Below are 17,321 nucleotides of genomic sequence, written 5' to 3' on the forward strand. Positions count from 1 at the left end.
AGTAAGGCAGTATTTCTGTCAGCATCCTGCAGTGATTATCTTTTAAATTAAAATTAGTCTTTTGGGATTTTTTTCCACTAAGAAAATACTAGGGTGTATAATAAATTATCTATCATGTTGAAATGAAGCAGGAAAACAATCTAAAGGATTCACCACATGATATTCATTTGCCTCTTGTGTAAGAAAATTTTAATTTCTAAAACTATATTCTCTGAATATAGAATGATAAAATTTAGGGGGAGAAATCCATGCTTAACATATTCAGACTATTTTAAGAAAAAGTTGGAGGCATCATATTACTTGCGTCTCAACAACGTGTTAGTAAGGTATAGGGACTGATGTAAACAATTTGTTAAGTGTTCTGGAATGCATTCTTTCTTTAAATGTGTTATATTTGAGTCCTCCTAATAAAATGAAAGAGGAGTGTAAAGGTTAAGCGGTTGGTTTTCGAAAGCGGTTTTCATGGCATTTTTCTACATATCTTTCATCTTCCTGTAGTAAACAATTTTGACAACTTCATTTCCATCAGCCCCGTACCAAACCATGAAAGCCTTTTCTAGAGGATATACCGGTTGGCACTGTCCCTCAAGAATACTAAGCAATGTGCTTTTATTTCATTGAACACATAATTTTATAACTAGTAGCAAAAAGTAAATCTATAAATCACAGTTAGGAAACAGAATGATTTGTTCTGGAATCAGAGACAGGTAGTTGAAAATGGAGCATGAAAAGGAGCGAATCTGTGAACTTTAGTAGTGTCAGTCTGACTACATTCTTGAGCATTCTCTAGTAGATTGCATTTCATGTACTCTGTAGTGTTACCTGAAGAAAAATCACATTTTAACCAATCATTCCTTTAGTCAAGCTATCAATGAAAGGAGTGCATAAAACATGCAGGATCCAGGTAATCCAACCCACCCAGTTGGAGCCTGCAGTTGCTGGGAGTCGCAGCGAAGGCCAGGTCTTTCTCAGCTTGATTCCGTTCAAGTGACAGCAGCGCCTCTTTGGCAGATTCTTCAAGCAGAGTCATGTTTCCAGCATGTGGATCTTGTACCAACACCAGCATATTGTTATCCGTAACTCTGGACACCTTTGCATACTCCTTACTGGTTTCAGGAATCCCAGTCTTCTCTGTCTGGTCACTATTCTCTTTCTGTTTCAGTAGCAATGACAGGGCTCCATCTTTGTTGACCTTGTGAATCTCCACGTAATCCATGGGCTTAGTGGAGACAAATGGGGGTTTCCTCTGGGGCAGCAGCCATGCCCTGTCTTGGTCAGTCTTGGAATGGAAGTTTTCTACCTCCTTCTGCATGGCTGCCTTTTCTTCCCCTTCAGCCTTAATGGTTTTAGAGGATTTTGAAACATCTTTGCTTGCTCTGTCCAACAAAGTGGCTGGTGAACCTGCAGGGCCCACAGCCAACTTACGCATATCAGCAATGTTGTGGTAAAAGGACATGGGATTGTGCTGGTTGGGCAGCGGTAAAGGCCATGTTGAAGATTTGGATCCATCAGCATGAAAGTAGGGGATGCTGCCTTCCACACTTATGCTCTGAGGGTCCCAGGTGTGGGTCATCTTTGTTTTGGGATGCTCTGGCTTTTCAATGACCTCAGGGGCACGGACTGTGGAGTCATTGGCCTGGAACTCCTCACACTTTTCAGATAAAAGGGAAGGGCTGTCACAGCTTCCCCTGCCAGAGTCATTGTCAGATTCCAGGTGTGTGGGTTTCATACCATGAACTGGGTATTCTTTTGAACGGGCTGGCATTAGCTGCCGGTCCTCACTGTCATCCACTTCTAAAAACTCCACCAGCAAGTCCTCACAGTCAGAAGTGGGAGGAAAATCTTGGCATCCCAAGGCACTGAGTAGTTCTTCAGACTTGCCCTTCTATTAGAACACAGATAAGAGGAGAGACGGCTGTTAGCTTTCTAACATGTCAAATCAGCATCACAGCTGACTGGTGTCTGTTCATTACCATGAGCAGGTGGGATGTGGTAAAAGCCTCACAGAATCTCCCAAATTTCAGAGATTTGTGTGCTAGGCCATCTATAATCATCTTCTGGACACTATTCATCAAATATTTTTAAGTCAACTCATGAATTTAATTTAATCTATCGCTAAGCAATAACGATCATGAGTTAATGGGTAAGTAGTACATACACACATAATGAACATAACACTATTAAATGAAAGAGTTTTCTGACACATCTAAACTCACAATGCTCATGCATGCGTCTGACAATTTTGGACTCGCTGGCAGAGTCTGAGGTGTGGTTGCTGGCCTTCTCACCTCCTCCGGTTTCCAGAGTCTGGTGATGGTGAGTGGACTCTCATCTCTTCCTTCTCCTGTTGTTCCGCTTCCTTCTCTCCCTCCTCCTCTTTCTACATCTTTCCCCTTCCTTTCTCCTTCCTTTTCCTATCCTTTTTTACTTTTTCTTCTACTGCATTTCCTCTCCCTCTTTCTCTTCTCCTCTTTCTTCTCGTTCTTCCATATTTTCTCCCGTACCTTCATCCTTCTCTTCCTCTCTATCCTTCTTCCTCCCATGGATTCCAATTACTTTCCCCTCTTCTTCCAAGTCTTGGCTTTATACTTATTGTAGAGTGTAAGACTCTGGATAAGCTGCTTTCTAAGTCTCAGCTTCTTCATTTCTAAAGTGGGGATAATACTATCCATCTGGGAAGGGTCTTTTGATAGAAAGAAAATGTAATTAAGAATATTAATGTTTTCAACCCCCAAAGTAGCTATTTTTTCATGAAGTTTCTGTGGCTAGAAGGTTGAATTACGAACTAGATAATAGTTAATGGTGGTTCTATAAGGTCAATGCTAGAATTAGCAGTGGAGGAAGAGCACTGGGTCAGGAGCCCAAACTCCTGGGCTCTAGTTCCTGCTCCAGAATTTGTAACCAAAGTGAACATGGGCAAGCCAGCTCCTCTGGGACTCATTCTCACGTTCTTGCACTGTCAGACTCTTGGCAGCCAGGTCAAGTGGTATTTGCGTTTATGTACAGGTAATTAATTGCTTTTATATACATCAGTGTTAAGCTTAAAAGTCAAATTAAAACTATGTATTTCAACCTGGAGAGAAATTAAATAGGTCTAATCCCTCTTTTCATTCGAAGCAATTACATTTAATTCCCTCTTGACTCAGCCTAAATCGACCCTGGCAAACAGCAGGCCACACTGTACTGATGCACTCTCAACTGAATACTCAACTGTTGAGCAATAGTTGCATAGAATATTCTGTTACTATGACTTTATGTAAAAAACATTCAAATGGAAGCTTTTCCCAATGTAGGATGAGACGGGGTGATGGGTCCCTGTTTCATATTAATATATTCATCTTCTTTCTAAACTGATTGTATAAAATGTGTGTCGCTGTGCTTATGAGTGAACTTGATAAATTTAGCAAGCATTGCTATGTGTTTTAAGGTTTTCATGGCTTTCCCTTCTTGCCCTCTGAGATTTAACATTGAAAAGTATCCTCATCCCTCATACACCTTTCTGTTCACACACATGCTGTTGAAGAGAGATAGCCTGGGAAGGCTGACTGAGATGAATTGATGGGGACTGTGTGTGGATGTGTAGAGTTAATTATTACAAAGCAATGAGTCACACTATATCGTCTGTCTCCAGCACTTACCTCCAGGAGATGAGTATCAAATCCTTTTATTTTTGGCCCAGGAACTGGTGGAAAGACGCAGGTCATCAGGCTACAAAATAATTTATGAAATTGACTGAATGACTCATTTTTGAAACATTAGTAATATTTCTAAATAGCTGCTACATGTACTATGGTAGATAGAAATTAGAGGACTGGGCTACATGAAACTAACAATTAATGATGAAGATAGTTAATCATTACAGAGTCCTACATTAAAATTAGCTTTAGCTAATTTTGGAGATTGATTTTGAAGTTAGTAGATTATTTGGACTATTTGTTTCTTTTGATTTTAACCACTCTTGCAAGATTTTTTACCATTTCACCACTGTGGACCTCTGTTTGATGGAAGGACCATCAGCCTCAAATGAGTCAATTTTTCTACTTTTTCTAGCAGTGATGAAAGGTTCTTTTTTTTTTTTTTTGAGTTGGAATCTCACTCTGTCACCCAGACTGGAGTGCAGTGGCCGCTCCCGGCCACCGCAGCCTTGACCCACTGGGCTCCGGCGATCCTTCCGCCTCAGCCGTCCAAGTAGCCGGAATTACAGGCATGCGCTATCACGCCCGGCTGATTTTTTGATTTATTGTAGAGATGAGGTCTCACTGCCCAGGCGGGTCTCGAACCCGCGGGTTCAGGCAATCCACTCACCTCAGCCTCCCAAAGGCACGGGATTACAGGCTGAGCCACCGAGCCCGGCAAAAGGTTCTTTTAATGGGCAAATACACTGTAACTAATGGTTAAAATGAGGTGCTTAGATGATCTGTTTTCCATCATTTTTGTATTATCTTTTCTGCCATTATCCCTGATAACCATGATTGGGAGGAGGGTTGAGAGACAGTGAAGTACCTATAGCCCTTCAAAGCCACTGCCCAGACTGCGATCAAACAGATGACAGCAGAAAGAACAGCCACAAAGATCCACACGGTTATATCTTTCGTGGCGAAATCTAAAAAACAAACAGCCAGAAAGCTTTGATCACACACAGCGTCATTAAAAACAAACTAACAAACCTAATGAATGAAAATTTTAAACCTGAGTTTCCTCCCATCTGTATCTTTTTTGATTTGAGCAGCAATCCTCAAAAAAATAGCATCAATGACAGGTTTAATTTTTTCTAATATTATTAATATTTTAGCATGTTGCATATATTTTGTAGTACTCTACAAGGTTCAAAATCTATTTACATATTCTTTTATTTTATCCTTAAAGAGGAAATCCAAGGTCACATGATCAGTGCAGTAATAATAGCTAACATTTATTAAGTTCTTATTAAAAACCATCAATGGCATTAAGCTCTTTGCCTACATTACTTTGCTACAGAGATCAGAAAATTGACTCAGAATGATTTACCCATGTCCCATAACTATAAAGTTGCAGTGTGGGTTCAAATGAACCTAGACTTCCTGCTTCTGGACCCTATGCTTTTATTTAGTAAGATCTAGGACTGGACTGATACACAACCCTTTCCACTATTGCAAAGTCAGTGAAAGCCCTGATACTTTGTTCAGGCAAATTATTAGAAGAGCTAGACTTTGCTGTGTGGTTCTGGGAAAAATCGTTAACCTCTCTGAGCTTCAGTTTTTTTTTACTTTTAATTGCTAATGTTAATTACATACTCTCTGAATACGGAAGGCTGGGAGAACCAAACAAGATAAAGTCTTTATAAACTGTATTTTTAGAAATGCAAGCTGTATCATTCCCTTTTACAATACACACCACCATATTAAGGCAGTTTGTTAGAACTGAGTGCCTCCTATACATTTACTTGACTAAGAGATTAATGTATAATCAGTTCATGCCTTTGAGATGGGATAATTTCTTATAAATTCTGTGAGAGCTAGATGATAGCCTTGACTGAACCCTCTCAGTGACAGGGATGGAGCTGATGGTGAGGGCAGAATGACTGACCATTATGACTCTGGAGGCATGCTGGGTCCATGTCTGCAGCCTTATCCTTAAATATACTCTTTACTGACAGTAATCCAGGGAGCAGTGCTACTCTTTGAAATGTCTTTGTATTGGGTATTGGGTAGAGAGATTAGAAACCCATCTCTACTATTTGTATGGTTAAGACTCAAAATAATTTCTCTGTTATTAACTATTATTTGCAAATTTACCATTTAAAAAATATTTAGGAATATAAGCAAGAGGAAGTCAAGTCACTCACCACCCGGTACCTGAATGGAGCTTTCTGAGCTCCACTTACTCCAGAACCCATGGTCTGGTTTGCAGCGAACCTGGACAAGGTATTTCTGTCCTGGATGTAGGCTGAGAATCTTAAACTGTGTTTGCTGCCCAGCAAAATGGATCTGAGGATGAATAAGGAAAACAGAAGTCAGTGAGTTCTGACTTCTGCTAGAAGAAAGAGCATTTTCTCCTAAATAATAAACCATGGGAGGAGTTAGGCTGGACACTCCTACCTAGAAGTTTCTCTGTGTTCCCCTTTCTACCCTCTCAGCCCTATCCCTTTTGCTCACACAAAAACTTAACAGTATTTTTTCTCTATTTGGAACTCTATTTCAGAAAGACAAATAGTCTGCCCGCACTTTATGAAAAACAAGTTAATAAATGTAAAAGGGATAACAAAATTGAAAAATTGTTAGCTTTTAAACTCTAATGAAACAATGGATTCAAGGTTTATTAATTGGCATTAAAGCCACGGGACATTCACGCACGTTAAAGTAATGGCATACAAATTAAATATGACTTTACAATTAAGGGATCAAGTTGTCATCTCCCCATCCCCAGTTTTAGCATCATTTATGGTGGGTCAACCAGATGGTTTGTGTCTTCTGATGAGATGCAAAATGAGGTACATAATATTACTTTTGAAGTATTCTTGCCAAAATTGTTAAACATACTTTAAATGAAGTTTTTAGCTCTAATGTCTGGTTACAGGAAACATGGGGCAGAAAACTTAGCTACATGATCCAACAAATAACTAATCAGACAAATGACAAAAGTGGGACATTCTATGGGACAGTGGCCCAGTCTCTTCAGTGCATTGAAACTGGAGGGATATAACAAGCAGATACCATGTGTGGTTCTGGGATGGATTCTGGTTTGGACAAACAAGCTGTTAAAGATTAGTAGAGCAATTATGGACTGGTTATTAGATGCTGTTAAGAAATTTTAATTAATTTTCCTATGTGTGGTCCTATTATTTTGACTATACTTGGAAATGCTCTTTTTAAAAAAGAGGCATATGGTAAAGTGTATAAAAGTAAAATACCATCATGCCTGCAATTTACTGTATTATATCTTTATGCTGAAATATTTTTAAGTGGATAAAAACATAGCCATTGACCATGGACAGGTTACACTGAAATTCACCCCACTCCTATGTGCTCTTCTTCATGTCTAGATCTAAGATACACTGAAGGAAGTGGTTGGGAACCTGGTCAAGAGTCTATGCAGGGTAAGGAACTAGCCCCCCGTGGGAGGTGGGGGACTGTGAAGATAAGCCCTAATCAATCCCAATAGAGGGGAGAAGGGCTTTCCACATCTGAATGGGACACATCTGCGTTGGGAGGCCAACATGGTGGCCCAATACTTAGGAGAAATGACCTGCTGTGAGTTATGAGGACTTCTTCCTTGCCAAAAAGCTTATAGATGACTCACCTCCCAATCAGCTGCATTCTCGGGTTTTAATCGAACTTCGTACTGAAGCGTGAGCCAACCAGATCTTACATCAACCAGGGTGGGCGGAAACCATTTCATCCACAGATACAGTTTTTTGTCTTCTGGCTGTTTTACTTCTAAAGTTAGGTTCACAGGAGGGTCCGGTTCAACTGCAAATATATAGGAAACTCCAGTAGCATTCATTGCTGCATCTTTTTATTTTATTTTTTTGTATTTTCAAAAGGACAGTTCAGCCCCAAATTTGTTTATTTATTTTTAAATGTTTTATTCTAAATATGTGGTACAATTCAGGGTTAGGTATACAAATGTTCATTATGCAGGTGCCCTTGTTGATGAGGTGTGCCCCTCCCCCCAGTTTCCCACTACTGCCAATCCCTTTCTTACAGTATTACGATAGTTGTTCAAGGTTCACTTATGAGTGAGAACATGTGATACTTGGTTCTTCGTCTCTGCAATAGATCACTCAGTATTATCATTGCTGCATCTTTTATTTGGCTTTACCATTTTCTGCCATGAATTGCATTTTCTGTTTATCAGCTCACTCTCCCAACTGTACTATATTGCTGCTGGAAGACAAGGTTCTCTTTTCTTTTACCTTTTAGTATGTGACAAATCACATTTGTTTTTGAAGATTAGGTTTGGATGGTAAGAATAATAAGCAGCTGAGATTTTATTCTTTGCATGTTGTCCACTTTCCATCAGCCAGGGTTACATAGCTACCCCAATAATTTTTGTGATGAGAGAGATCAGGTGATACAAATTGGGCTGGGATTTGCAAGTGGGTGTTAGGGTGGTAATTATTGGGAAAAGATTTCAAATAGTTTATTTCCCTCAGCTGGGAATGAGATTCTCCTTGGGGACACATAGGTTTTGTAAATTATCTATTCATAATTATAACTTTGTAGATAACAGGTTTACAGATTCCATCTTTGCTTCAGCAATTACATTTTACATTCCATATACATATTATACTCTGTGGTTAATGGAAGCCATTCTCCCAGATATTAAATTATTGAGATGTGCATATAGGTTGAGCTTTCTGGCAATGATCCTTTCAGTGACCTCATAATGGCCTGTTGACCCATTAACTCACTCAACAAATGTTTGGTGAATTCTCACTAGCAAAATGATAACTAACTTTTCTTGAGTGCTTACTACATGCCAGGAATTATATAAAATCCTGTCCCTGCATCTTTTCATTTTATATTGCCAACAATTCCATGAAATACCATTACTCTACCCACTAATTTTACAGAGGGGGAAACAGGCTCACAGGAGGGAAAATTATTTACCCAAGGGCACATATTTGGTTCACATGGTACTTCAACCCAGAACTATATGGCTTCGAGGTATTTATCTCTACCATTTCACTCCACCATGGTTATAAGACATTGCATTTTGTGGGCAGGGCTGGGATTAGGTTGAGGCAAATGAAGTGTATAGGGTGCAGATATATATTTTTTTCTGGTTGATGTTGTCTATTCAACTTTCCAAAAAACTGCAATACTAAATAATACATAGTGTAGAAACCCTTACATTTGTTTTTTGGTCAAATTACTTTGAAAATAAATCACATTGATTTTTAAAAACTCAAGACTTTGGTATTTTTAGGAGGAAACTATTGGGGATGAAATCAGAGAAAAACAGAGAGAGTATCCATGTTACTAGCAATATCCTACTTTTCAGTTTAGAGACTGAGTACCTGACCTGCTGGGCTCCGGCGATCCTTCCGCCTCAGCCTTCCGAGCAGCCGGAATTACAGGCATGCACTACCACGCCCGGCTGATTTTTTGGTTTATTGTAGAGATGAGGTCTCGCTGCCCAGGCGGGTCTCGAACCCGCGGGCTCAGGCCATCCACTCACCTCAGCCTCCCAAAGGCGCGGGATTACAGGCTGAGCCACCCAGCCCGGCTTCTTTTCCTTTTAATAACTGATTTTCATTTATCAGTTCTTTAATCAACAAATACTTATTTTTATTTTGCAAACTTTACATATATATTAAATCACTTCTTTGTATCTATGATATATTTCTCAATAAGAAGAGTTTTTTTCTAAAAATTATTATTTTTATTTTAAAGATTGGGGTACAATTCAGCATTAGAGGGTGCAAAATTTAAGGAGAGACAAATGGCCAAGAAGCACATCAAAAGATGCTCAGTATCATTAGTCTTCCAGGACATGTAAATCAAAACCACAGTGAGATACCGTTTTACATCTACCAGCATGGCTAGAATTCAAAAAATAAAAAATGACAAGTATTGATGAGGATATGGAGAAGTTGGAACCCTCGTGTATTGCTAGCAGGAATGTCAGCCCACGTAGCCACTGTGAAAAACAGTCTGGAAGTTCCTCAAAAAGTTAAACATAGACTGTATTGTCCATCCATTCTGTACCTAGGCATATACTCGAAGGAATGGAAAACAGATATTCAGGAAAAAAACTTGCACATGAATGTCCCTAACAGAACTACTCACACAGCCAAAACATGAAAAAAACAAACCCTAAATGTTTATCAACTGATAAATGAATGGATAGATAAATGTGGTATCGTCACTTATTGTGTGAGTCCACATAGAATCAATGAATACCCCACCTAGGCAAGTCCCTAGGGATGGAACTCAGATCAGTGGTTGCCAGGGACTGAGGGAGGGAGAAATGAAGAGGATCCTCTTAGTAGTGAGTATGAAGTTTTCATTTAGGGAGATAAACATGTTCTGGAACTAGACAGTGGTGATGGATGCATAACACTATGAATAAACTGATGCCATTCAACTGCATACTTTAAAGTAGTTAAACTCATGAATTGTATGTGTGTTTTGTGTATTTTAGCACAATTAAAACAAATGAAAGAGGCACTTACTCTCAGATTCTTGTAGTTACAAGCCCTGTGAGTATCTCCCTAAGATGAGGGGTCTGGGGCGCTGGCTTGCCTCGCCCTAGTCTTGGTCCTGCTGGTCAATGACATTTGCTCCATTCACTTATTATCTTCTGAAGTCAGTCTCTATACCAGACAGGGAAAGGGTGAGTGTAACTAGTTGGCATTATGACCTACATTTGTCTAAAAAATGAACTTTAGAAAATTTGCTGCTAATCCTAATATTTATATGTTACTGAGTGAATAGGAAAGATTATTTTGAACATGTGGGCTAAACAAACATCAGTTAATGACTACACATTTTAAGTTCTGTATACATTGAGCAATGCCTCTGATAAAAAAATATTTTGTACAAAAACACAAGTAAAATGTTTGGGATGAATCCGTTAGAGCAAACTTTCTCAATCTTGGCACTACTTGTATTTTGGACCACATAATTATTTTTTGTAGAGGGCTGCCCAGTGTACTGAAGGATGCTTAGGAGGATCTCTGGGCTCCACCCATTAGATGCCAGTAACATCCCCACCACCACTCTTCCTTGAGTTGTGACTATTGAAAATGTCTCCAGACATTGCCAAATATCATGTGAGAGGCAAAATAGCTCCCAGTTACAAACCACTGCTTTCGAGTGACTTCAGCACAGTTAAACATTACTCAACAACAATAACAACAAAAGAAATATATTACTGAGCAATTATCTGCCAGCATTGTCATTCTGTCCTGCAGGATATTACTGGATGAGAGTCAAGCTGTCAGAAAATGTAGCATTCATTTTTAGATGAACTTCCAAGGCCTGTCACCAACACTGTAGGCTGCAGGGTTATATGACAATTCCAAGGACACTTCTTTTATTATTTTGAAAAATATGGCCCACATATGCTCTCACCAGAGAACTTGTTTTCTAGAATCAATGAGAATTTGACACACACACTTATTGATTTAACTTTTAAAGACATTACTCTTTTCTTTAGTAAGCTCCTTTTTTGTGTATTTACTATAACAGTTGCTCATTTCAGAACATTTCTTGCTTTCATTGTTTTGCCCTCAATTGTCTATTATAAATTTGAGGGTAAGGTAATTCAAGAAAGAACCCGTGAAAATGGAATTATTTGGATTTAGTTTCTTAAAAACTTCATATCTGAAGCAAATTTATATGACCAGAATTTTATTTTATTCCTATTTCCCAGTGGAATTGTCTTTCTGATTTTCTTAAACTAAGATCCAATTCAGTTTCCATCCCCATGCTCATTCTGGTGATTTGTTGGGGAAAAGAAAATATTCAAGTGTGTGCCAGTTGGTATTGGAAACTTTTCTGGTTTTTAAAGATCAAACACTGATAACATGTCAATGGGATGATATGCAAGTGAGCACTGAAGGATCTCATCCTGATTTTTCTTGTTGGGTGATGTTAGGTACATCAGAACGACTTGGGTGACCTTGAACCTAATTAGCTACTTCACAGATATTTATCCAATATGATGGCTGAACTCTGTCTGGGCCAAGCTATCTCTGTCCTAGGCTTCCCTTTGTCATCCCTGCTAAACCATGAAGGCCACTATAGCTATGCACAATTGCCCAGGTTGATCATGCAAAGCAAACAGAATCTCTCAGGTTGACTTTATTCTACTTTGCTGATTAATGACTTTGACAAACATTGTACTTGTGATCTTGGCCTGAGCCTGCTCTCAGATAGCACTATTTGTACCCCAATTCTTTATTTGTAAAATAATATGCAAATTAGTACAACCTCTTCGGAAGACAATATGGCAATTTCTGAAAGAACTAGAAATTGACCTTCCGTATGACCCAGCAATCCCCCTATTGGGAATATACCTGGAAGAACTCAAATCATTCTACAAAAAAAGATATTTGCACACGCATGTTTGTTGCAGCTCTATTCACAATAGCAAAAAGATGGAACCAACCATGCTGACCTTCAACGCTGGACTGAATAAAAAAAAAATGTGGTACATGTACACAATCAAATATTATGCAGCCATAAAGAAGGACAAACATATGAATTTCACAGTAACTCGGATGAATTTAGAGTCTATCGTACTCAGTGATCTATCACAGAAACAAAGAACAGAGTACCATATGTTCTCACTCATTTGCGGACCTTGAACAATTATCATAATACTATAAGAAAGGGATTGGCAGTAGTGGGAAACTGCCAGGGGAAGGGAGTGGGATTGGCAGTTGAGGGAAACTGTCAGGGGAGGGAGGGGCACACCTCATCAACAAGGGTACCTGTATAATGAACATTTGTATACCTAACCCTGAATTGTACCCCACGTCTTTAAAAAAAAAGCTCAGGTTTCTAATATATGTAATATAAATATATGTGTGTGTGGGGGTGTGTGTGTGTGGGGGAGAGAGAGAGAGAGAGAGAGAGAGAGAGAGAGAGAGAGAGAGAGAATTGAGTATGGGACAAAGCAAGCAGACCAAGTGCTGTGGATATAGAACCAGATGAAGCCCTTCTAAGAGCTCCTTCCCCATGGAGCAGCTCTGTTTTCCATGGTGAGAAAGAAAAGAAATCCCATCTTGCCAAGGAAGAAGAAGCCACTGATTGTTGGGTTGGGGGAGGCAGGAGAGAAGACTTGGCAAGGGAAGCACACATTTATGCTGGGTGCAAGGAGATGGGAGAAAGAGTCCAGGGGAAGCACAGAAGCACAAAGATCCCAAGTGCTAGTCCTACTGTCATCAACGAATTGACAAAAATTGTTTTGAAATGTTTAGCTGACAAGGACTTTGTGAATTTCCTCATTCTTCTTTTTGGGGATCCATCCAAAAGCCAAGAAGACTCAACCTGAGTTTAACAATTGGTTAACACATAATGAAGTAACAAATTCCTCCTCACCAGTCCCCTTCCTCTTACCTATGTAAGTCACGTCCACATAAAGTGGGTCCGAGGAACTGCTTCCCATCTGGTTAGTGGCACTTACTGTGATGATATACATTTTCCATATGGAGGTGTGCTTCTTGCTAAAGTAGCAGGAGTGGGGGCCACCGGTTTTGTAGTCTGGACATTCATGGGTGAGTGTCTCTCTGCAATGAGTAATGTATTAGGAATGAATAAGAAAGTAATAAAGAGAGTCTAGTTTTTTTCTTCATAAATCAATGCCATTGGCTTCAGGGATCGGGTATTTCAAGTGCCAAAGTCAGAGCTGACAGATGTCTTCCAGGCTTCCCTGTTCTGCGCATGTTAGCTGGAGCAAGAGAGAGAAGAGCATGCTGGGAAGGTTATTTTAGGGCTTCAAGTGCTCTGTTTCTCATCAACTCTTCCCTTCTACAAGTGTTTTTGTGGGCTTTGGGATATAAATCAGAGCACTGTCTTTGGGTTACCTCAAATACTGGGATTTCCACCTGTTTCATGTGTACACTGGGGCCAAGTACGATGAAGCAGTTGTTGCAGATATGTGTTGAAATACATTTCATTAAAAAAAAAAAAAAAGGGCCGTTTCCTCACTAGACTCTGATGTGGGCATGTGCTCTATGAGCTATAGCTATCACCATGTTTCCCCCTCCCCTCCCTCTCTCTCTCCAATTTACTTTCTAAATAAACCATATTTTTTAAAAAAAGAATTCAAGAGGACAAAAAGTGATGTCAGTACATTTCAGACTGCATCAAGTCTTTGAAAGGAGAGACGTGACTGAAAGGAGAGATTTTGTGCCCCAGTGGCTCATTAGGCTGTCCACATTCAGATTTAGCAGCCTCAGCTCAAGACACTCTGCACAGGTATGGAGGCTTATTCAATTTTGGTTGTATCTGAGTTCCTGAGCTCTGTTTACATGATGCCCCTTTGGATCCCAGCTGGGATGACAGCTTTGTGTACAACAAAGTGCAGTTATTGGAAAGTGAGCCAGCTGTCTCTGCCAGCAACTAAATATTTTCTTTTTTGGGGGAAAGATACAGCTCTCCTGGGGTTTCCAGAATGATCTCATTGTGAGTGCCACAAAATGCTTGCACAGAGATGAGCTTGTTTAGTCCTCACTGCAATCTTAGGCCCAAATATGATCGTGGGTCCTGGTCAGCAATGTGCTAAGGAAAAATCCTCACCTTCCTTTCCTTACAAGGCTCTTTAATTTCTTGAATATGAAACAAGTTTGAAAACTTGATGTACCATGTTTGTCAAGGATTACATGGTGGTATTTCATATAATCCTCTTATGTTTCAAAAGTAACATGTGTACTAAATAAATAAATAAATAAATAAATGAAACAAGGTGAACTTCTAAGATTAATTAGTACTTAGGAAACATTTATATGAGGCCTTGGGAGAAACCTAAGCTGTGACAGGTAATTTGAAACATTATTAACATTGTATTGCTGTATGACTTATGAAGAGTGGCAGAATTCTTAAAGGATACTTGGTAGAGAATGTTAGACTCCCATTTCCCCCAGTGGTATGAGCCTTCTTGGTGCAAATCCAGGAAGTTTTGTAACTCAGAACAAGTGTTCCTTTGGCCTGGATAGTGGGAACACTCATGTGGGATTTGACAGGAGAGAAGAGAACTTTTTACCCTTCCTTGTGGTAAATCAGTGTGTAATTCGTAGGAAGTCCTCCATCTGTCCCTGGCTTCCACCAGCAGGTGAATGTTTCCTTCTCAGGAGAACGACATTTAGAGATCTCAGGTTTTCCAGGAGGTGATTGTCCTAGAAAAAGCCAGAAGCCGTTGGAATCAATATTGAGGTCCATTCAACAATTCAACCCTTCTGGTGACAGAAGCAGACTGACAAGACCCAGACCAGTGATGAAGTCTCAGGGTGAGTAGGCCTAAGTTGGTGTGTTCGAAAATACTAAACACCAATAACAAGCAACTTGGCTCTGTGGGCCATCTTGATGTTGTCAAGGCTTTTACAGAACTTTTCAGTGAGGTGGTATGTGTGTGTGTGTGTGTGTGTGTGTGTGTGTGCACTTTGAGATGTGGATATCAACAGACTATGTGATAACTGGGTGTGGTTGTTCATGCTTACAATCCCAGCACTTTGGGAAGACAAGGTGGGAGGATCACTTGAGGCCAGGGGTCTAAGATGAGCCTGAGTAATATTTTTGTAGAGACTTTGTCTCTACAAAAAATAAAAACAGCCTATGTGAGGACCAGTGACTAATTGCAAAATTTTACACACACACATACACACACACACACACACACACACACGTGCACGCAGACACAGTAAGATGGATACCTGCAGATTGAAGGATATGTGGCCCTTCTGTTATCCCATGGGTTCTATAAAGCTGATATCCTTCCACAGTCTAAGGGGACCATACAAAGACTCCTCCAGCTACAAGCAACCTGTGAACACTTTGCCAAAACATTGCTCCCCAGCACTTCTTCGGTCTGCTCACCAATCTCATTCTTTCTATCACCCCCACACAGTTAACTCAACCTGTTCCTGATCTTTTGTTCATTCGCCGCCTCACTGAAGCTCCCTTTCTCTGGGCATCCATCCCATCCTCTCTCTCCTATCTTCTCCTTTTCCTTGATTCCATTCCGTTTGGACCTTATGATCCAGTCTCACAATCTATCTCCCCATCCTCTCTATCCCCATTTCTGAATCTTGGTTTTTATTCCTGTTTTCTATTTCACTCTCTTTCCTTGGATCTTTTGGACAAAGGGCTTCCTAGTAATTTTACAGGTCTTTTTGAGGTAGGAGGCTTGATGAGAGGTAGGAGAGTGGCTAGCTCCTCTCCTGGTTGTGAGCGACCATTATTATCTACAACCTGTATCCAGTCCTAGGCTGGAAGCTGGAAGTTCTGAATGAGGTGGTGTGGAAATACAATGTCAGGAGGACAGAATGAGTACTTGGCAAGCTGGTCCTCATTTCTCTTGCTTGATTGTCAGGTCTAAAGAGGGACAGAGTAGCTCTGGAAGTTCATCCTGATGCTGCTGGGTTGGAGAGGCCACCCATGCTCACCTATATGACTCCACATGGTCCTCTTTTATGCCTAACTGGATGACCTAGCATTTAGTTCAGGAAGTTAGGAACAGAGAAGAGAGACTTCAGATGTGAATCTCAGCAACTCAGGGGGTTCTCTCTCTTTTCTCCCACATTCCTACCCCTATTCCTCAAGCAGGCTCTGAGCACCAGACCAGAAAAAGCAACTTAGAGGTCAGCTGCAATGGCTCAAGCCTGTAATCCCAGCACTTTGGGAGGCCGAGGCTAGAGGATTGCCTAAGCTCAGGGGTTTGAGACCAGCCTGGGCAACTTGGTAAGACCTCACCTGAACAATAAATCAAAAAATGAGCTGGGCATGGCAGTTCATGCTTATAGTTCCAGCTACTTGGAAAGCCGAGGCAGCAAGATTGCCTGAGCCCAGCAGGTCGAGGTTGTGGTGGCTATGAGCAGCATGCCACTGCACTCCAACCTGGGCGACAGAGCGGGACTCCTACTCAAAAAAAAAAAAAAAGAAAAAGAAAAAAAAGAAAAGAGAAAGAAAAGGAAAAGCAACATAGGAGGAGACCTCAGTGAGGGGAAATGGGTAGGAAGGGGGCTCTCTAGGCCAAGCCAGCCAGAAAGAGTGTCATGGAATGGCAATATGCACTCTGGGAAACCAGGCTGGTAGTGGAGCTGGGTTGCCCTCCCCTCCAGCTAACAGGCCCTGCTGAAAAGCATCCATGCCAGCCTGCCAATATTTGTAACATTGGTCATCCTCTAGGGACAATTTCTTCAGGATAATGTGTTGTTGAGAGTCAAGGCAAAAATGAAAGTGGTGGTGGTGCAGGGTGTGTGTAAAGTAGAAAAGAAAGTTGATTAAAAAAAATTCAAGCCAAGCACAGTAGCTCATGCCTGTAATCCCAGTGCTTTGGGAGGTGGAGGCAGGAGGATGGCTGTAGCCTGAGAATTTGAGGCTGCAGTGAGGTATGATTGTGCCACTACATTCCAGCCTGGGCGAAAGAGCAAGGCCCGACTCTAAAATAAACAAACAAACAATTCCAAGCCTATGGTTCAATAATGAGCACACTCAGAAACCAGTTAGAACATCATTGATTATTTGAGTATTTAAGGTCTCCCTTGTGGATTATTCTGACCTCTGCTTTCCATTTTCCTTCGTTCTGGAAACTTATCTCTCATATTTTATTGGTTATTAATTGTACTTTTAGGAAACTCTAGAGAGGAGGGTAGGTTTGTAAAACTACAA

General features: G+C 40.4%; 1 protein-coding gene across 2 annotated transcripts in view; it reads right to left on the reverse strand.

Moving 5' to 3' along the window:
- Positions 1-296: 296 nt before the first annotated feature.
- PRLR (prolactin receptor) overlaps positions 297-17,321 on the reverse strand; it is a 58,758-nt gene continuing 41,733 nt past the window's right edge. The window contains exons 4-10 of one of the 2 annotated variants that reach the window (XM_008062674.2): positions 14,698-14,830; positions 13,053-13,222; positions 7,279-7,448; positions 5,825-5,966; positions 4,504-4,603; positions 3,639-3,708; positions 297-1,885 (exon numbers count right to left, since the gene is read on the reverse strand). In XM_008062674.2, the coding sequence (XP_008060865.1) occupies positions 869-1,885; positions 3,639-3,708; positions 4,504-4,603; positions 5,825-5,966; positions 7,279-7,448; positions 13,053-13,222; positions 14,698-14,830 (1,802 nt within the window). In that variant the 3' untranslated portion in view covers positions 297-868. The remainder of the gene's footprint in view (positions 1,886-3,638; positions 3,709-4,503; positions 4,604-5,824; positions 5,967-7,278; positions 7,449-13,052; positions 13,223-14,697; positions 14,831-17,321) is intronic. The other variant, XM_008062675.1, reaches the window with a different exon arrangement.

This window comes from Carlito syrichta, unplaced genomic scaffold, assembly GCF_000164805.1.
Source record: "Carlito syrichta isolate Samal-C Ts95f unplaced genomic scaffold, Tarsius_syrichta-2.0.1 Scaffold305792, whole genome shotgun sequence".
In the NCBI taxonomy this organism is placed as follows: Eukaryota; Metazoa; Chordata; class Mammalia; order Primates; family Tarsiidae; genus Carlito; species Carlito syrichta.